The following is a 21,932-nucleotide window of genomic DNA, read 5'->3' as shown; positions in this document are numbered from 1 at the left end:
ATAAAATTTGTAAACTGTTGAGATAATTATGACCATTTGACAAATTAAAGCAAAAGCCCTAAGATTCTGTTTTCCCTCTGATTCAGCAATTTCTCTTTCATAATGTTAAGCTTGACCAAAAGAGGTGCATAAAAGCTGTGCTACACTGGGTGTGGTGGTGTAAGTCTATAATCCCAGTGGCTCCAGGAGGCTGAGGCAGGAGGATTGAGAGTTCAAAGCCAGACTCAGCAACAGCAAGGTGCTAAGCAATTCAGAGAGAGCTGTCTCTTAATAAAATACAAAATTGGGCTGAGGATGTGACTCAGTGGTTGAGTGCCTCTGAGTTTAGTCCTGGAACCAAAAAAAAAAAAAAAAAAAAAGCAAAAAACACAAAAGCTGTGCTATGAGGGTTTTAATGCAGTTTAGCAAACAAAAATCTCACCCCAGGGAACATGTTTAACAACAACATCCCCATAGAATGGAATAGTGGGCAGCCATTAAAAATTATATTGCAGAAATGTCCTTAATGATACCTTAAAGGTGCATAGGGGATATTAAAGCAAAGGAGGAGACCACATGTGCAGTGAGATCTGTATCACTGTTTAAGAAATAGAAATATTGTTCTTTAAAAACGATTTTAGATAAGGAGGAGGTGGACAGGCAGTCCCTGGCTGCAGTATGCGATGGGGTTTACCTTGAGGAGCATGTGCTTCTCACTGGGGGTCAGGTACATCTTGTTCTCGTAGTAATCCACGCAGATGTTCACGATGTCCGCCAGCAGCTCCTCGTAGCCAGGGATCACTTCCAGTTGCTGGTGGAGACACTGAAACAGCACCCGCCCTCAGGACAAGCACAAGACACCCCCTCCTGCATCCTCACCTGCCACACATTTTGGGCAGCAGTGACTAAGCACGTGACTCTACCAATGGCCCAGGAGTCATGAATGGCCCTGGGGGAGAGGAGCCTTCACACCAGCCAGTCTGATGTCCGAATGCCCTTGTGAATGCCACCCAAGTGGCTGGGTAGCCAGAGCTCCTGCATGCCTCCTGCGCAGGGAGCTTGCTTGCCTTGGAGCCTCCATCTCAGTCCCCAGCAATTGCGTGTAAGAAGCATACTCTCTTAGGCAGAGCCAAAGCAGCTCAGCTTTACAAGAGGCCTGTAGTAATTTCAGCTCAGCTTTGAAGGCATGGACTTATCTGTGCTGTTTTCATCAGACAAGGGCAGGGAAAGACCCACAGGGTGGGGGTGGGGGCACCTGGGCCAGTAGGTGTCTCCTCCTGGCAGGACACAGCAGTATAGAAACATCTCCTAGAGAGAAGGATCTGAAGTTCCCATCTGCGTGCTTCCTCCAAAGGAGCAAACGGTCCTTGTGGGACACCCAAGAAGGGCACTGCTGGAGCTCTGTACAGGCAGCAGGGGGCTCAGTCTCCTGGGGCCTCAGACACTGGGCAGTGAACAGAGCAAGAAGGATCCTGCCAACTATGGGTCTCTGCCCAGGGAGTTGAGCCTAAAACCCCTGGGGAGATGCAGAGCCCCTCAGCACTGGCCTGGGTCCTGCCAACATTCTTGCTGGCACCTGTTGAGGCTGACCTGACAGAGGGTGGGACGAGTCAGGCTATGCTAGGTATAATGGGAGAGTGACAGCTGAGTGGTCATGCCCTGCAAAGCAGGGACTAGAGCTCTGGACCTCTTCCTTCTTTCCTGGCTTTGGGTGTATTGTGGTTTGTCTACAAGACACCCCCCAAAAAGCTCATGTGTTCAGAGATGAAATGATTGGTTAATTCCTTTGATGGGCTAATAATCTGAAAGGACTACTGGGTGGTAAATATAGGCAGGTAGGATGTGGCCTGGACTATAGCTTGTCCCTGACTCCTCACTCTGTCACCCTGCTTCCTGGATGCCAAGAGCTGAGCAACCTTCCTCTACCACATCCTTCCATCTTGATGTTCTGCCTCCCCTCACACCCAGAGCCATGGAGTCAGCCAACCAGCACTAAAGTACTAAAACTGTAAGCCCCAAATAAACTTTTCCTGCTCTAAGTTGTTTTCAGCTCTTTTGATCACAAAGCCCACCCACAGAGCATGCCGAGGGCTTTTTGTACAGCATCTCATTTCTCACAATAGTCCAGTGAGATAAATCCTCATAATATACTCAAAGTGACAGACCCATTTTATAGATGAGAACTTGAGGCCTGGCCTTTGCCCAAAGTGTTGCAGTGGGTGGTGGTCCTGCTCTCTGGTCCTCTACCCTGGCTGAAGGCTTTCAGAGGACAAAGCCTGGAGGGGGTGGAAGGGCCAACTATGGTTGGGAGGGAGGCTGAAGGCTGCAGTGATTTTTCACTCTTGTGATGGGCAGTGGAGACAGAAGTTGGACTGAGCTCATGTGCTTGGGCTTGAGGTTCACTCAGCCTCTAGGCCCCTGTTTCCCCAAGATGCCAGGCAGGACCCACCTGGGTGATCCTGTTGTGGTTGGCCAGGAACATGGAGAGGTTCTGCGATTCCTGAATGGACTGAGGGTCCGCCATCTTCCTCAGGAACTGTGCCGCCCTGAAAGGTAGATGGCAGGTGAGACAGAAGAGCATCGGCACACCCTGAGCCTGAGGTACGTCACGTGGGCTCCCATTTCCACCCTACCCAGAGTGACACTGTCCCCCGAGGTCAGGACAGGGCATCTGAAATTCAAGGGCAGGGATGCACTGAAAATCTCTGAAGTCTTGGAAAGTTTTTGGGGAGCCAGCCTCCACTGCTGCAGGCGGAGGGCCTAGGGGGAGTGAAAGGAGCACCTGCCCTGGAGCTGCACCGTGAGCCTTGGAGACGTCCAGTTTTACTATAAGGAAAACCTGATGTTTCTCAAGCAAAGCATTGCATGGAAAACAAGTCTGCTAAACGTTACAGGATTATAAGATGAAAGCAGGATGGGTGTAGGGCACACAGGGATCTGTGGAAGCAAATTACCCCTGCCTCGCTCCGGACACGCAGGACGTCGGTTGTGGCAGAGATGGCAGCAGTGTGCTCTAACTGGCGAGAGTGTGGGGGAGGATGTTATGCCATGAGCTATCTATGGAATCTTTGTGAAGCTGACATTTCTGGGTCAGCTGAGACATGGGCTCTGCCTGCTGGGCACCCTGGATTTCATGGTGTACACAGAAGAATCGACTTGTGAGAACCAGTCTGCTCATTCCAGGCACTCTGAGCCCAAGGACAATGCGGGGGGAGGGTCCCTCTTCCCTCCCCAACAGTGACATGGAAAGTCCTTCCACCAGAGGTGGCCAGACACTCTGGGGTTCATCTGAACCTCATGCAACATGCTGGGAGTATCTTGCTTTTAACTGCTCTTGTCTCCTCCTGGGTGACTGTGTCCTGATTTATAAAGAGAAACAACCTCCCCACCCCACACATACAATTTTAGATGTGGTCCTTTCTTCTAAGCTGACATGGACCCCCCGAAATCTAAGAGTGAGCAGGGTCTGATCAGAGCAGCCCACCTCACCAGTGACTAATGGAGGGATCAGCACATGATCCAGGCTTGAGGGACACCCATCTTCCCTGAGACCTTTGCAAAAGCATTTCCCTGAAAGTTGGGGTTGCTGTCTGGCTGGTGGGAAGCTGCTGCCAGAGACCACCATAAGGCACAACTGGCCTGAGCAGGAGGCTGTTAGAGAGGGAAGGGCAGCAGAGGTGGGGAGACCAGGCTAACATCACTACCCAGGCACTGGATGCCAGCATGCCTGGATGTCTGGGTTCCATAAGCCAACTCATTTCTGTCTTCTGCATAAGCAGTTTGAATGGCTTCCTGAGTCTTGCAGAAAAATGACTAATGTAACTACTAGAGTCTTGATCTGGAATTTCCCTCAAAGGCTCCCATGTTGAAGGCTTGGTCTCCAGTGCAGCAATGCACAGAGGGGCTCCTTTGGAGAAGTGATCAAATCATGAGGGCCCTGATCTCACCAGTGGATTAATCCATTGATGGCTATTGAGAAGGGGTAGAAACTAGGTAATGTAATAGGCCCTACTTGGAAGTAGTATGTCACTGAGGGCTTGCCGTGGAAGGGTAATCTTGTCCCTGGCCCCTTCTTTCCTGCCCCCACCAGCTTCCTGGCCACCATAAGATGAGCAACTTGGCTCCATCACGTACATCCTGCCATAATGTTCTGCCTCACCACGGGCTCAGAAACCATGGAATCAGGTGACCATGGACTGAAAATTCTGAAACCATCAGCCAAAATATGCCTTTCCTCTTTTCAGTTGTTTATGTTGGGTATTTTGTCACAGCTACACAAAGTTAACACAGTAACCATTTTAAAATTACCTTCCTGGTTCCATCAAGCATGGGGCAGCAAAATGGTTATGGCTTCATGGATGGGGAAATGAGGCTCTGACTCCATCTTGAGCTATAAGACCCTGCCAAGCTCAGACTCTCCACAGACTCAGCTCCACAGCCTGCTCCTCAAGCCAGGCTGACACAGGCCCAGCCCTGCTCTGTCTTGGGGATTGGCTAGTCGGGTACCAGAGAAGGAGCTTGTGAGCAGGGCACTGGCCTCTCCCTCCAGCTACCCAGCTGCTGCCCGGGAAGAGGGCCCCGTGGAAGAGGGTGCTGACCTCTTGTAGGCAGAGTGGTCGTTCTTGACACTGCACTTCATGTTCTTCAGCTCGTCCAAGACGGCGAACATGTTGATGAACTTGCCCAGGGTCAGCAGGTAGGCCTCGGACACAAAGTCCTTCCTGCGCTCGGCGTGGCACAGACGCTTCACCTCGCTGCAGAACCGCTCGATGGCCTTGCGCTGGAGGCAGAGGAGCAGGCATAAGGGAGAGGCGGCCCAGGGGGTGGGGGGCAGTGGCTCCCTCTGCTTTCTGGTCAAGGCTCCCCTGGGGTCTCCCCAGGCCATCGAGAAAAGGGCAGATCTGTAGGGTGGACTTTGTCAGAGAAGTATTTCAATCCAAATCTGATTTTAGAGGCAATCTGGATCTGGCCCTGAGTGAGTCGAACCAATGAATTCATCCAACACACTTTCATTTAGAAGCATCAATATGTCTTATTCATTTTGTGTCCCCAACACCTGGGACAGTGTCAGGCACTGGCCAACAAGGAGAAGGAGGCCAAGAGTGTGTGAGAACCATCCAGAGAAAGGGGCTCATGATGATCAATAACTCTTTATTGAGCATCTACTGTGTGCCAGGTACCATTCCAGGCATACCCCAGTAAAGCTGGTGTCAGGAAAAAACAAAAACAGAAAAAAACAGTTCAACAAGACAAAAAGAGACTGCTTCTGTGTTCCAGGGGCAGTGAGCAGGAAAAAAAGAGGAGGAGGAGAAGAAATGGAAGGAAGGGAGAGGAGAAGTGGGGAAAGAAATGACGGCTCCAACGTGAGCCGTGGGCCTGGGACCCCGCGGTCAGCCACCCTCTCCCCAAAGACCACACCCGGTAGCTTTCCACCACCATGGGAACCTTCCCCATTGGCCCCGTGCAATCAACAGCTGCTCCCCACGAGTGGCCATGGAGCACTTGAGATGCGCTCTGTGACTGAGGAGCTGCGTTCTTAATTGTGCCTAATTTTAATTAACATCAGTAGTCACACGTGGCCAGTGACTGTGGTGCTGGCCAGCCGGGTTCTAAGTTACTGCAGATCCTCCCTTCTGCGAATGCCTCTGGGGAGGCCTCAGCTTAGCACCCCAGGGTCTTTGGGCAGCTCTCCTTTTGCAGGTCTGTCTGCCTTCGCGAAGAGACCCGCGGCTCCTGGAAGCCGGGTCTGTGCTGCTGACAGCAGCCACAGCCTTGGGACCCGCTGTGGAACAGGGCTCTACTTGTTCTTTACCAATGGACCTCATTTATCCTCGTTTATCCTCACCTCCTTGTGCTACACTGACCCCCCAGGCATTGCCACTGTGCAGGGGACTGGCAGGGAATCCATCCATGACACTCAGCTCCATGGGGAACCAAGAAGAGGGCGCACTGTGTGTCATGATGCCCACCCTGGAGTTCAGCCTGGATGCCAGTTACCAACCTGTCCTCCTCAGCTGTTTTTGATGGGACTGTGACACCTTGCTCCCTCTACTCACGTGCCTCCCTGTGGCCCCTGTCCAGCCAGCCTGCCCACTCAGAGAAGCCCTGGCCCTCTCTCCTCCTTTCCTTTTTTTTTTCCCCCCCATACCAGGGATTGAACCCAGGGGCACTCGATCACTGAGCCACATCCCCAGCCCTTTTTAATATTTTATTAGAGACAGGGTTTCACTGAGTTGCTTAGGGCCTCACTAAGTCACTGAGGCTGGCTTTGAATACATGATCCTCCTACCTCAGCCTCCCGAGCTGCAGGATTACAGGCGTGTGCCACTACACTGGCTCATTCTTTCTTGACACCATCACGCTCGCAGGCCTCCCAACTGGCCTCCCTGCTGTCCCTCTGCTCCTCCTCCCAACCTCTTCCTGTCCCCCCAACATGCCATCCACCCCTATACAGCAGCCAGAGGCTGTCACAAAACCTCAGATCAGATGAAGTCACCCAAACCCTCCAGTGCCTCCCATGGCCTTGAATGACATCTCAGGGTCCACAGTGCCCTCCCCACAGTCTCCTCCTTCCTCTCCCCCCCCGCCCCCCCCCCCATCTTCACTGAGTTCCGGTCTCCCTGTCTTCCTTCTATTTCTTAAACACATCAGACCCGAGGGCTTTGGCCTTTACAGTACCTTCTCCAGGGAGTGCTCTTGCTCCTGACCACTGCAGGCAGCCTCTCTCTTACTGCCCAGAGCTCAGTCCACACACACGTCCCAAGAGACTGTCCCTAAAGAGCACCAGCAGATACTCCACAACCCGGAACTGTTTTCACTATTAGTTTGCTCGCAGCACTGAAAAATCACTTTTTATAGTCAGTCTCTCCCCATGCCCAGAGCACACTCACAGACTCATCAGATGTAACTTACATGGGGCTAGGGACATGTGTCTGTTTTGCTCACACAGGGGTTTGGAGGTAGCTTTCTAAAAATAGCTGCTAGATGAATAGACAGCATGGTACCAAGGTGCAGAGCCTGGTGTCTGGAAGACAGGTGGTCCTTCTCAGGTCTCCTGATGCAGAACCACCAGGCCAGCTCACCTGGAAGTACATGAACTTCATGAGTTTGGTGACCTCCGGTTCCAGCACCTCCACGGTCTTCTCATAGATCTCCACTCGGTTGGGCTGCTCGTTGCACTTCACCTGTGGGCAGAGGAGGGGACTCAGCACCCTGGTTCGTCCACACAGTCCTGGTCCACACCTGTGGTCTTATTAATAAGGATACCCTTTACTCTCACAAGGGCCTCTGTTGGGAAGTAACTGATTCCAAAGCAAGAAAAAGCTGAGGTGGCCCCAGTCTCACTGGTCTGGTGGGAAGCAGACGCACCCCCCCCCCCCCCCCCCCAGAGACTGGCTACACATTAGGAACCAGCTGGTCCCAAGACAGGAAACCCCCCTCCCTTTTTTGGTGTTCTGTGCTATGATCAGGAGCTTCCCACTTTGGCTTTTCCCCAGCCCTGTCCCAGGGGGGCCCAGTCAGATTCTAAGCAAAGAGCAATGTTCTATCCCTTGCTCCCCTAGCCATCCCCAGGCCAATGTCGGCCAACCTCAGATGTGCCATTAAAAACCCATTTCCCTGCCCAGTGGTTTTCAACCAGCGTGCACATCAGAATCACATGGCAGACACTCTACAACACTCTTGTCAAAACCACCAGCAGGTCAACTGAATCTGAAGATTGAGGAGAGACGGTTCAAGGACACTCTTCACAGATGGCCAGAAATTCTCAAAATGGTAGCAAGGGCTGGATTGTGACTCAGTGGTAGGGTGCTTGCCTAGCACATGTAAGGCACTGAGTTTGATCCTCAGCATCACATAAAATAAATAAATAAGTAAAATACAGGTATGCATCATCTACAACTAAAAGAATTAAAAAAAAAAAAAGGTAGCAAGTGCTAAATACCCATCCATGGATGATCAAATGGATTCGATGATGTAATCACACAATATAGTGATGAACTCTTAAAAGGGAGGAGATAGAACTACATAAATTGCCATAACAGCACTGTCACCATAAGCTAGCAGGTGAACAACAAGATGATTTGATCCTGTTTTTGTTAAGAAAGACAAAACTCTTTGTGTTCATATAAAAGACCGGCAGATGAAATCAGTAAGGCTGAAAAACTGCAAATAGCACTTCTCCCCAAGGACCAGGATTAGGAGGGGAGGAATAGATTGCTTACTTTATACACCTGTGGTTTGTTGATTTGTGATGATGGAACTCATTAGTTATATGACAATGATGGTTAAAAAAATATGTGTATGTTTTGACATAAAAAAAAGTTTAGTAATGAAGAAATTTTTACAAGCAAAAGGCAGAATAATATAAAAAAAGAAACTACACTATTATAAATGATAAAAATGTACAAAATAATATTCGCGCCAGGGAGACGATACAGAAGAATATGCAGCAAAGTGTTCCCAGTGATGATCTTATGGAGAAAGGTGGGTTTGGCTGGTGGGGCCAGGAGCTCTTATATTGTACTTTACATCCTTCTGCCATGGTTTAGGTGTCAGAAAATCAGCATGTACAGTTTTTGAAATAAGATACTATGCATACTTTGTACTGCACAAACCTTTAAGTCCCTGGGCATGGGCCCTAGTCATCAGTGACTTCAGGTTGCTTCCTTGGATGAGAGGCCCTGACTTGCCCCTCCCACCTGGAAAAGCTCAGTCAGTAGAGTGAGAAAGAATAAGACCCCCGCAGAAGGGTTTGAGACACACACACAGGGTGCAGGCCGTCTCACCTGGGGAATGGCCCGGGAACAGCTGCGCCAGGTGTACAGCATGACGGCATACTCATGTCCCTCCTCCAGCATTTCATTCTGAAAGAGCAAAACCAGGGGGCAGTGATAAGTGACATCCAAGCCCAGGGCTTCTCAAGAGCCTCACTATCACTGGGGTGGTCTGTGGACCAGCAGCATTGGCACCGTTAGCAGAGGGCACACTAGCAAGGCAGACTCTCAGGCACCCCCTTGTCTATGGAATAACAAGCCACATCTCAACAAAATGCTCAGATGACTCACTTGCACAAGAGTAAGAAAAACCGACCTACATCATTCTCATCAGAAGCCCAAGGGCTCTATGACAGGGCTACAGTTTTCAAACAGATGGATGGCCACCTTGGAAAGGAGGACAGAACTGCAGTTCCCACAGAAAAAGGTGTCCCAGATATAGTTAGCAAGAAAATGAGCAAGCAAAACTGTATGTAAATAGGTCACAAACCAAAACAATAGTGATTATAAATATATCCTGAATGTCAAAAAAAAAATTGGTGGCATATGTACCAAGCTCTGAATTACAAGCTCTCTCTGGATTGGAATACTATGTTACTTTATATATCTACTAGAGTAAGGTAATAGTACTACAATAACAATAGATAATACGTAATATACTAAAATAACATAACAGTACTGTCAGTTCACACTTTGATAAGAGTCCACATTACTATAAGCAGGAGAATAATTAATATACACACGATAGAAATAAGCAACAACTTTGAAATGAGCCTAAAAACCAGAGATGACTCATCCCCTGGACTATGCCTCTGTGGAAAGAGCCCTCAACTCAAGGTATGAACATCTGAGCTAACACCCAGCTTCATCACCCTCAGCCCTTTAGTCCACAGTAAATCACTAAAACTCCCCACTTAGTCATCTGTTAAAGTGATGATGATGGTGGTGGTGCTGATGTGACAGAATTCTGTGAGAATTCAACGACACTATGTCTCTCTCTAGGTGATCTGTAAAGGAAGTTAGGAAAACAGTCTAAATTCCTAAAAAAGGTGCCACAAAATATTAACAATTGAGTCACCATTTGACCCAGCAGTTTCACCGCTAGATATATACCCAGGAAAACTGAAATTGTGTCCACACAGAAATTTCTGAGGATTCAGGATTTATGGGTGACATAAATGTTCACAGCAGCATTATTCATAATAACTCAAAAATAGAAATAAAACCAGGTAAAGTAGTACATGCCCATAATCCCAGCTATTCGGGAGGCTGAGGTAGGAGGATCATAAGTTTGAGGCCTACCTCAGCAATTTAGCAAGACCCTAAGCAATGTAGCAAGAACCTGTCTCAAAAGAAAAATAAAAAGGGTTGGGGAAGTAACTCAGTGGTTAAACCCTCAGTACCAACAAAAACCAAAACAACAATAACAACAACAACAAAAAAAGGAAATAACCCAAATGTCCACCAACTGATGAATGGACAAATAAAAGTGGTCTATCCTACAATGGGATATTATTCACCTATAAAAAGTAATGGAGTACTTACACAGGCTACAACACAAACTTTGAAAAACATTTCACTAAGTGAAAGAAGCCAGGTACAAAAAGCCACTTATTGTATAACTCACTTAGGTGAAATGTGAGAATATGCAAATCCAGAGAGACAGAAAGTGCATTGGAGGTTGCCAGAGTTCACAGGGAGAGAGGAAGTGGAAGTGAATGCTAAGAGGTCTGGGGTATTCTTTTGGGTAACAGAAATTAGATGGTGGTGTGGTTGTATAATATTGTGAATAGGCTTAAAAAAAAGCATTGAATTATACACTTTAAATGGTTTTAGGTTATGAAAAGTATGCCCCCAAACACAATAAAGAGTAACATGAGGCCATGTCTCATTGTGAATATCTGTATCTATTAAAAAAAAATGTACTTTTATTGATTTAATTTTAAATCTGCATATCTTACATATTCCATATCTCATTAGGATCACATCAGATTTAACCTGGAGTTTATTACTTATTACAGCTCTATTTTCAACAGCAAATGTCTTTGACAAGTCACAGTTTCAATGCTTAATGTAGAGAGCTTTGAGCATCAGTAACATGTTGTCCTTGAGATCAGAAAGAACCAAGATCAACCCGTGGGTGTCCTACAGTCATCTGCTTCAAACACATGTCAAAAAGGGGAAGTGACAGTAATATAAAGAATGTGCATCTATTTTTAGCACGCAACTGCCCATAGCAGGTGTAATGTGAACTCCTTCATTCAATGAAAGCTTTACTGAGCACTCACGGGTCCCGGGCTCTGTGCTGAACAGGGCAGTGGAGAAGATGGGCGTGGACTCTGCCCTGTGGACAGTTTAGCTGACTCTCAGCTGGATTTATTGCACAACTGGCCTTGAATAAAGAGGCCAAGACGATATGGAGAAAGGAGTCCTGGGTGGGGCCTTGGGACTTGACTTCTGGCCCTACCTCCCTTGGACCCATCTTTCAACTTGTCATAAGGGTCATAGTTTTCTTATTTAGAAACAAGCCAAGCTTCTTGGAGCTAAAAAAAAAAACAAAACAAAACAAACAAACAAACAAACAAAAAAAAAAAAAAAACAAGACAACAGAAAGCTCCCTAGAGCCTATAGAAACAAATGTGGCACCTGGATCAAATTCAGGAAGACCCACGTGGGACCTCTAAAGTACTTGTCAGTAAAGAAATCTGTGTTGTTTTAAGGCACTAAGAATATGATAGCTTGTTACAGCAGCAATAGAAGATTCATGCAGTGACCCTCTGAACCAGCCTGCTCCTTAGACTTCCCTACCAGAGTCCCTGATCTGACATTTCCAGAACACCTCAGTGTGGTTGCTGTTCCCTCTACCCCAGCAGATTGCTAGGCCACGTGGAGCTGAGCTCCGGTGACTCTCACATGCACGTCCCCCTAGTCACCCTCAATGCCACCACCCTAATACCATCTTTAATAACTCCAGGGTTGGGAATTTAATGATCTCAGTGATTTATCTGCTCCATTCACTCTTCCTCAACTCATTCCACACATAACAGGTGAAACAATTCTGCTCAACTCTCTCCTATGGACAAAAACCTTCCACTGCCTTTGGACTTTTAGTGATGAATGAAAGCCCGGTGCTACAGGCTGAATTGTATGCATCCCTCTCCCTCCACACAATCATCTGTTGAAGCCCTAAACCCAGTACCTGAGAATGACTCTACTTGGAGATGGGGTGGTTAAATTCAAATGAGGTCATTTCTGTGGGCCCTAATCCAATTTGACTGGTGTCCTTATAAGAAGAGGGAATTTAGATTTCCCAAAGAGACATGCTGTGTGTGCACAGGAAAGACTACGTGAGGAAACAGCCAGAAGCAGTCTCAGGTAAACCAGAGTGGCCCTGGGAAAAATCAACCCTGCCCACACCTTGATCATGGACTTCCAGCCTCCAGGACTGTGAGAAAATAAACACCCACTCTTTAAGCCAGCCAGTCTACTGCATTTTGTTAAGGCAGCCCTCGCCAACTGATGTACCCTGCACCAGCTGACCCCCATCTGAATTTCCATCAATACCATAATTTGCTCATGTGGACCTCACAGATCACACATGAGTAACCACTGGAAATTCTATGCCTTTGTTCATACTGGTTCTCCCAGCAGGGTAAGCCCACTTCTCCCAGTCTGGTAAAATTCCATGTGAGACAGTGGAGTAAAATCCAGAGAGTCAGTCCCAGATTTCAGATCCAATCCCATGACTTCCTGATTGTAGGACCATGAGTAACATGCTTATTAACTTCTCCAGGCCTCTGTTTTGTCATCTCTAAAATGGGTATATTGATCCCTCTGCAAGTCCCAGGGCGATTTTGAGGACTCCAATGCATTGTGGTAGGAATGCCTTACAGACAGCTTAAAGGTGTCATTATCCTCCTATAGGGTCCCGCTTGAAAGTCACTTCCTTCATCAAATTTTCTCTAATCCTATCAAAAGTCCCTTCAAACACCGAACTTTAACCATGACATTTACCCTTTGTGAATTTTCATTTGTCCACAAAGAGTAGTCCAGAGCACAGATTTTTGTTGACAGACAGCAGAGGTTAGGTCCTTCATTTGTCAACTGTGGGCTCCAGTTTTCCCCAGCTGTAAAGTGGGTACTTTATTATTTATTTGTTTGTTTGTTGTTTGTTTTCATTTTTAGGTACTGGGTGGGGTGAAGCCAGGGGCACTTTACCACTGAGCTACATCCTTAGTCCTTTATTTTTTGTGTTGAGACAGGGTCTTGCTAAGGTGCTGAGACTGGCCTTGAACTTGCAATTCTCCTGCTTCAGTCTCTCGTCACTGGGATTACAGGTACGTGCCACTGCACCTAGCATAAAATGGGTATTATAACAGAACTACCTCACAGGGTTCATTCAGGATGAAATGAGACAATGAACTTAAAATATCTGCACAGAGAAAGTGCTCGGTGAATGGCAAGCTTCAGTATTGACTTGACTACCTGAGAACTAGGATTGGCCCGTTTGTCCCTGGGCACCTCCCCAGCACTGACCCTGTCCTCTGCAGGTACAGATGCAAAATACTTGCAGAACAAACGAGTAGGTTTGCTAAGTCAAGGTTAGAGAATACAACGAACATAGTGACAAAGATCCATCAGGCCACAACAGAGCCCCAAGATAAGGACTCTGGAATTCCTCCAAGTCCAGTGCTGCCCGAGAAGAAAAAAATCAAGGAAAGCCCACGAGAGAAGGGGATGACCCCTCCTTTTTAGAGTCAGAACCTAGGAAAGAAAATCATAGCTAGCTCTGCTTGTAGGGTGATCTAGGCCACTGGCTTCCTTGAGTCAATAACCATGTTACTCCAAAGCCAAAGTCACCGTGTCTCTTTTATGAAGAATATTTTGCTTTGCAGACAGACAAAGTTCCACATACTCGGTAATCAATGAAATGTAAGACAAGGCAGAATCTAACCACATGTTAACCCAAAGAGCTACAGAAGCTCAGGGAAGTGAGCGGTGGAGATCAGGAGGGGCTACAGTGAGTGGGATTTGCAAAGCCTGAAGCTAAAGGGGAGCAGTGTGCTGAGCTTCTGGAAGGAGGTGGGGCAGGACTACACAATGGCTTGCATAGCTGGGGTCTGTAGTGAGGGTAGCCGAGGACATGTCCCCGTGTGAGAAACCGCCCACAGCCCCTCCTGCTTCAGCAGGGAGCACGTCTGCACACGAGGTTCTAGAGACTTACCATGCTGGAATGGACCGTTGCCTGCTCAATGTACCTTGCAATGCCTGTAACAAATGCATTCCTGTCCTCGAAGTTCGTGTCAAAGTTGGCCTGTGGAATTAAAGGTTAGGCACATTTAGTTGTTGGGAATGGGTCCAAGGTAGCTGGTGTCCAGGAAGCAAATTACTGTCAACAAACTCTGTGGAAACCTACTGCCATCTCACCTGGAATCTTGCCTCTCCCCCAAACACTTGACTGCATAATCACACCAGCAGGGACAGGCTGAGGACAGGGCCCATTTGCTTCCCATGGGTGGTCAGTCACTCATCAAGAGACTCAGAAGTAAATGCCAAAACTACACGAGCCCAAAAATGCTGCTAAAAGTTCAGTATACATCACTTTGATCCAGCCATTAATAGAAATTTTCACCTGAAGGTGCAAATCCATATGCATGAGGACAACCACTGCAGCATTTTTGTGATTAAAAAAAAACCCTGCAAACCACTCAAATGCTCATCAATAGCAAATGGCTAAATAAATCATAGCATACACCGTACATGCAATGACTTAGAAGGACCATGAGGTGCTAGAACATATGTGGCTCAACCACATTACATTGTGATAGAAAAAATGCCCATAATAAATTTTAAGAAAAAGCCAGGTCATCGAATACTATAAATAGTGCTATTTCCTTTTGATAAAAAGAAAAAAATCATATTTTAAAAACATATACATATTATTATATACCAAATATACATATTTCACCGAGTTTATATTTACAAGATGTACATATTAACATATGTAGCAAGTCGACATATTTGGTAAAATACATATATTTGGTAAAAGGGTCCATGTGTCTAGAGAAGAGGGGGCATAGTTACAGGGAAATTTTGTTAAACTTTCCTGTAAATAAAAACCATAAAGTTTAATACAGGTTAGAAGATATAAATAAATCATATTCATGAACTGAACCTTCAAACATGTTAATAAATCTAACTATTGAATGAAACTAAAAATATATATTTATATTCATTCACACTTAGCCATCTAAGAACTAGCAAAAGGTCAAATACAGAGAAAAAATTTCAAATTAATGCATTCCTTCTTCACAAGGCCTCTGGCCTAGCAAGCGGGGCCCAGGGACTATACTGCAGGGCTGACTCCAACTGCAAAAGGGTGCCCTCCCTACCAGCCCCATGGGATGGTGGATTTGTGCAATCAAGGGTAGACTATCACAAGATCTCCTCTAAGGCCAAAGCAAATGCCTCTGACCTACTTCCCTGAGCCCTGTGGAGTCCTCGCGTTCTTTTCACATACACGAAGGCGAAGTAACTACCCAGGCAGGCTCTAGGGCTTTCTAAATGGCAATATTTAATTCATGAGGTCAGAATTGCCAAAACATGGTTGGTGCAGCAGCAAGAACAGCTGGGAAGGTACCTGGGGTCAGAGCACATCGACCAGCCCTCCCTGGGGTACGGAAACAGCCCTGATGTACATTGGTTAGCTCATCTGTTCCTCACACCCGGCTCCCCAAGTGCGTGAGGCACTGCATCAGCTCTTGACCTTTAACCTTCTAGATGCAGCCCTCTCCCTTCAGGGCAGAGGCTCTTGGGGGACTCAGAGCTCCTGAGCTCCCGGCATGCTCCCCCACTTCCATTACCTGGTACATGATGGAGGAGGGCGGGGGCTCGATGCATGGCTGCTGGTCTGGGAGGGGCAGCTCTTCCAGCAGGTCCACGTTGGACAGGGCATCTTCCAGGGTGACGTGGGTGGTCATGGCTGCAGTTTCTGTGTTCTACACTGAGGGAGGGGAAGGAAGGACATGGGAAAATTCATTTCAGGGGTTTCCAAACATTTCTTTCAATCCTTACCCTGTCCCAGTTCCTTCTGGAGAATAAAGGGGATTAAGATGCCTTGAGGTCACTTTCACTTGCCACTTCTTCACATGATGTCCCCAACTTGGGCCTTCTGCATTTCAAAATCTCTTTGCAGTTTCCAAAGTGTCCATTATCTCACTGAGCCTCACCACCACCCTCTTTGACAATCATGGAAAGGTTGTATTCTGCCCATGTAACTGATGAAGAAATAAGTCCCAGAGAGGTTTGTGCAAGGCGCACATGATCATGTGACCAAGGGCACAGGCCTTCAACTAAATCTGGACACTGGGACAAGTTTAATACAGGTTAGAAGATATAAACAAATCATATTCATGAACTGAACCTTCAAACATGTTAATAAATCTATTGAATGAATCTAAAAATATACATTTCTATATAAATATATATAGTGACATTTACATATAGTCACATTTGGCTATCTAAGAACTAGAAAAAAGTCAAATACAGCAAAAAAAAAAAAATCAAAAGAATGCATTCCTTCTTCACAAGGCCTCTAGCCTAGCCAGTTATCTACTTTCTGTTCTTCATAAGGGTATTGATCAGTTCCACTCTTAAATTATTGCACGACACAAATATCTGTGAGTGCAACAGCCAAGATAATCCACTGGAGATCAGAGGCTAGATTTTACAGGCTAACTGAGCTGGGACACCACACTCAGATCAACACTGCTTACAAAGTCAGAAGACCCTCCATGTCCTCCATAACAGGAGCATGTTTTGTGAAAACCAATCAACTCTACGTGGATAATTTTGTGTCTAGGACCCTAGCGGAGTAGAGCTACCTAGATAATTTTGCCAGGCAGCGAAGTTGAAAAACATCTGAACAGGGCAATTAACCAACTCAAGCTAATTGCTATTTTAAGATTTCAGTACCCAGCAAATAGAATATTCGGGGTTTTTTTCCAAACATATATGAAACACTGATTAAAAACTGATAAGGCATGATTTAGGATATAAATCAGGTTTCCACAAATTTCCTCTCAAAATGATAGATATATTCATCAATTACCATGCAAGGAAATTAGAAATCAATGATGCAAATTATAGCAAAGGAATCCATACCCTTGACAACCTGTAAAGCACACAGAGGTCATTCAGAGCTACAGAGGAATTCAGACAGAAATGATGAAGTATTTCAAACGGAAAGAGAGCACTAACAGATGTCTTAAAGGCACTTAGCATAAAATAAGAAAGTGAAACTCAGCAAACTTAATTTCCCACTCAAAAATCAAAAAGAAAGCAAAAAAAAAATCAACCTAGAGAAATGAGAAGGGCATGACTGTCACAAAAGCAGAAATACATGAAGCAAAAGGAAACAAACAGAAGACAAATAACTCAACTGAATTTTACAGAAAGATTAATAATAAAAATAACCCTTTAACACACCACGAGGAAGAACACACCCTGGGTGAGGCCAGAACCCTTGGCTCCCATCCTCCTTGCAGGGAGGCTTGACTCAGGCTTCAGGGCTAGAATTTCTCCTGAGAATGTCAGTGACTGTGCCCTGCTTGCTAGGAAAGTTGGTGTCAGACACCAGGGAACACCGTTCTCTCAATTCATACCCTTCAGGCCGACGCTCAGGAGGGCAGAAGCTGAGCAGCTAAAGACCATGCACATTTCGCCCACCTTCCGGCTTGTACTATGGCAACTGCTAGGCCAGGTCCCATGAGGATGCACTTCCCCTCTGTCCTCTGACAAGGCCTGTCCTGCAGGGTGGTTTCAAGCCCCCTCCACACCTACACTTCTTCTTCTTCTCTTATCTACCTCCTGAATACTAAGTGTGGCCTTTAGTTCTATGGCAACACCACTGCCAACTCACACACAAAAAAGACCCTCTTCTTTCTCACATTACGATGAAGTCCATTTAAGGAGGTGATACTAATTTTATAGGATACAATGATTTACAGCCTCCAAAGCCCAATGGTTCTCTTTACTGAATCAGAGAATGATTATTTACATTTCTTTAGCCCTTACTGTGTCAGACACAATGCCTAGCATCCGACTATTTTGATTTTTTTTTTTTTTTTTGGTGGGGGTGGTGGGTGAGGAAGATAGCAGGGATTGAGCTCAGGGGCACTCGACCACTGAGCCAAGCCCCTAACCCTATTTTGTATTTTATGTAGAGAAAGGGTCTCACTGAGTTGCTTAACACATGGGTTTTGCTAAGGCTGGCTTTGAACTCATGATCCTCCTGCCTCAGCCTCCTGAGCTGCTGGGATTATAGGTCTGTGCCACTGCGCCTGTCCTGTTTTAATCTTGCACCAATCCTATAAAAGTAGATACTATGACTATTCTGTTTTTGCTCTACAGATGAGCAAACAGAAGCTCAGAATTTAAGAAATTTCACAAGGTCAAGTGCAAGTGAGTGACAATGAGATTTAGCTCACATCCAAGTCCATGAGAGGTGTTTGCAAACACTCTCCATTAGGGATTCTTGGCCTTGCTGTGTCAAAGAATCATACATACAGCTTCTCAATAAAAACATGCCTGGGCCCTACCTCTATGACCAGGAAGACTATTTTTAGAAAGTATCCTACTACCTTTACAGTAAAAGAAATCCAGATTAAAATCACACAGAGACACTACTTCTCACTGACAAGACTCACAAAAATCAAAAAGGTTGACCCTCCTTGCCACAGCAAGGCCATGGAGAAATAGCTCCCTCAGACATTGTTGGTAGGGATGTAAAGCAGCCTAACTCCCAAGGCCTGTTACCTTTTGACCAGCCATCCTACTTCTAAGAATCTAGCCCAAGGCCATGTTGACAAAAGCACAAAAAGACACATGTGGACAAGGTCATTTGTGAAAACACCATATATAATAGGAAAAAGAACTGGACACTGACTATCCATCCATAGGGAACTGTCTCAATGAACCACGGTGTCCTCCACAGTGGAACACCAGACAGCCGTGAGCAGTGAGGAACCTCTCTATGTGCAGCCATGGGGTCATCTCCAAGAAGGGTCAGGAAGAGCACACTCTCATTTATCTAAGAGAGGGGGGATACACACACACACGCGTGCGTACACGCACATACACACACACCTTATATTTTTTTAAAAAAACAATGCAAAGATAAGCTATGTTTTTCAAAAAAAAAAATGGTTACCTATGGTGAAGGTGGAAAAAAGAGGAAATAGACTCAAGGAGGCAGGGAAACAAGCTAGAATCCTTTGAACATACCTTGTTTTATAATTTGACTTTGAAACCATGAACATATTTTACATCAGTATAAAGTTTGAATTTAAAATGCAACACCAAGAACAAAGTAAAATGAAACCAATGAACACACGTGTGTTACTTGTTGGCATAATCACAAAGAAAGGAACTAGTCCAAAGAATTTTATAATTTGAGGGTAGATTTCCCCAGTGAGACACGCCCTAAGAAGAACAAAAAGTGATGCAAAAATAAGCAATCTCATGCTGTTTTTAGTAATGCACTGGCGTATATTGTGATGAGAGTGTTTGGAGGCAGTGTGGGGTTGATGAAAGGAGCCATTAGGAAATGTTCTAGTCATTTCTGGAGTCGCCAAGAACTGGTATTCCTGACATGGCAGAACAGATACGTATGTGAGACTGAACTGAATAAGTGAAAGTCTGACATAGATTGGCTACCTTATGGTGGCTTAACTTAACAGCTTGACTTTGCAGCATTGGGAAGGCAACATGCATTCAGCTGAAACTCTTCAGGAATTTTGATCTTCTCCTGGACTAGTGATATGTGGCACAACACTCTTGCAATACCAAGCAGCAGCAGTGAGCTGCTATTTGGCCAAACATGTAGTCATGCGAGTGAACAACCAATATTCCACAGTGAGCTCTGTTGCTTAGGGGTGATGTTCAGCAAATTAGGCGGATTGAATGCATTTTCCACTTTAGATATTTTCCACCAGTGATGTGTGTGTATGCACGTGTGTATATGATTAGATGTGTATGTATATCTCTGTGTGTATATCTGTGTTTGAGTCAGATAATTATTATTTACATTTCTTCAGCCCTTATTCTGTCAGACACTATGCCTAGCATCTGACTGTTTTAATCTTTTTTATTATTTACATTTCTTCACTGGAAAGACCTAAAAACAATGACCATCCCATGAGCCATGAGCATCCTAAGTGTCCAGATCTTGGTCTGTAGACATCATTTCCTACTTAAAGGAATCAGTACTCCTTGAATCCAAGTCTTGCACCACCCCCCACTGAAAAATGTCTAAGGGTTAGAACATTTTGTCATACCAGGAAGTAAGGAAACTATCTATCTGAGATTATTGGAGTTATGGGTTGTGTCAGAGACCTGGAAGTGAACCTGAAGCAGCTTCCACTGGCTGAAAGGATGGCACCAGGTGAGCATCCATCAGTGTACCTGCAATGCCCTGGCATGAGAACAAATGTGTTCAAATCCCCAAGATCTCAAAAACAAGTAAGACCTGGTTTTTGTTACTTGATTGCTGTTGCAGGATGACTGTGAATGAACTACTGTGTTGAAAATCAGTAAATAACAAGAAGCCAACAGCTGACCTACTTTTCCTGGACAAATTAAATCCCTAGATGATCAAATGGAAGAAGAAAGAGATGTTTCTCTGTATAGAAGTATTCCTTTTCTTCTCTCTCTTGGAAAAGTTGACAGAATACCTCTATTTTCCAACCCCTAAGGAACAAAAGGATCTAGGTGCTGGACCACAACAGCTGTCAAAATCACCAAATGAAAGACAATCAATATTAGGTGTCTCCTGATGGAAAAACACGCCATCACCTATGAAGACTGCTTGACACAATAAGAAACATCTGAATCTCATCAGGTGTCTAACCCCAGTTCTCAGGAAGACAAACCAACTTGTGATGCCATGCCCTCGGGGCATAACCAGTGCAATGCTGCCTGTGATAGTCTGTTGCTGTATAGACCATAACACACTACCAAGGTGTACGTTTGGATCCTTATTGGATTATATCTCAGAAAAACCACCGTGAAAATAAAAATTATTTATGAGGAACTTAGAAAAATGAATACTGGTTGCATATTTTATAATATTAAGGGAAGAGTGTTTTTTAGATGTGATAATAACATCAAGGTTGTGTTTTAAAAGATTTTTTTTAACTTCTAGATGTGTCTGCTAATGTATGAATGTTAAGGTTTAGATCTGAGGGGTGCATTTGTGAGACAATGCAAGAAAGGTTAAGAGTGAAATAACGGGGTTATGAGAGCCTTCACCGAATCAGTACAATAATCCCCTGATAGGGATTAACTGGGTGGTAACTACAGGCAGGGAGGGTGTGGCTGGAGGAGGTGGGTCACTGTGGGTGGGCCTTGGGGTTTATATTTTCTCCCTGGTGAGTAGAGCTCTCTGCTTCCTGGTGCCATGATCGGGGCTGCTTCCCTCTGAATGGCCTTCCATGTTCTGCCTCACCTTTGACCAAGAGCTATGAACCGAGACCTCGGAAACTTGAGCCTCAAATAACTTTTTCCTCCTCTAAAATTGTTCTTGTCAGGTCTTTTGGCCACAGTGGTGAAGAAGCTGATGAAAACAATAGATAAAAGGATACAAGGGTTTGACCCCCAAATATTACTAAGTGGAGGAGAATAATAGATGAAAAAAAAATCAGCCATGAGCTAATAACTTGACGTTGTGTGATGCATTCATAGGTATTATATTCTTCTCTCATTTTATGTTTGAAACTTTCCATAAAAACCCTCAGCTCAGTGCATAAGCTCCCAGTTCTTATCTAAAATCTCTTTTTTTCTTCCTCCCTGACCCTGAATCCCACTGTCCTGATCTTTCCCTCTTCCATTTTCCTATAATCTGGGTTTCTTTTATGAGTCTCAAATTTTAAAATTCCCACTTAACAGACTTACCCTGTGTTTTTCCCTTTTAACATAATAAGACCCCTGCACTTCCCATGAGGAAAATCAATAAGTGAACAACCTACTAGTCAATAAATTGAGTCCCTGTTTACATAACACAATCTTTCTTTTCTCCTTGCAAATACAGCTTCTCTAATGAATTTGTGTTTGTAGATCATTCACTGCCCCAGGGAGCAGGAAATCAGACATTTTTAGCTCCAGAGTTGGAAGTCACTGCCA

At 45.4% G+C, this 21,932-nt stretch overlaps 1 protein-coding gene across 1 annotated transcript in view; it reads right to left on the bottom strand.

Annotated features, from left to right (window-relative positions):
• Cyfip2 (cytoplasmic FMR1 interacting protein 2) overlaps window positions 1-21,932 on the bottom strand; it is a 122,205-nt gene that overhangs the window by 85,653 nt on the left and 14,620 nt on the right. Inside the window, exons 2-8 of the mRNA XM_026388321.2 lie at window positions 15,617-15,756; window positions 13,978-14,067; window positions 8,766-8,843; window positions 7,062-7,163; window positions 4,578-4,759; window positions 2,429-2,525; window positions 674-802 (exon numbers count right to left, since the gene is read on the bottom strand). Coding sequence (XP_026244106.1) covers window positions 674-802; window positions 2,429-2,525; window positions 4,578-4,759; window positions 7,062-7,163; window positions 8,766-8,843; window positions 13,978-14,067; window positions 15,617-15,733 — 795 coding nt within the window. The 5' untranslated portion in view covers window positions 15,734-15,756. The remainder of the gene's footprint in view (window positions 1-673; window positions 803-2,428; window positions 2,526-4,577; window positions 4,760-7,061; window positions 7,164-8,765; window positions 8,844-13,977; window positions 14,068-15,616; window positions 15,757-21,932) is intronic.

The sequence above is a fragment of the Urocitellus parryii genome, chromosome 1, assembly GCF_045843805.1.
Source record: "Urocitellus parryii isolate mUroPar1 chromosome 1, mUroPar1.hap1, whole genome shotgun sequence".
In the NCBI taxonomy this organism is placed as follows: Eukaryota; Metazoa; Chordata; class Mammalia; order Rodentia; family Sciuridae; genus Urocitellus; species Urocitellus parryii.
This window is presented reverse-complemented; position numbering and strand designations above follow the sequence as displayed.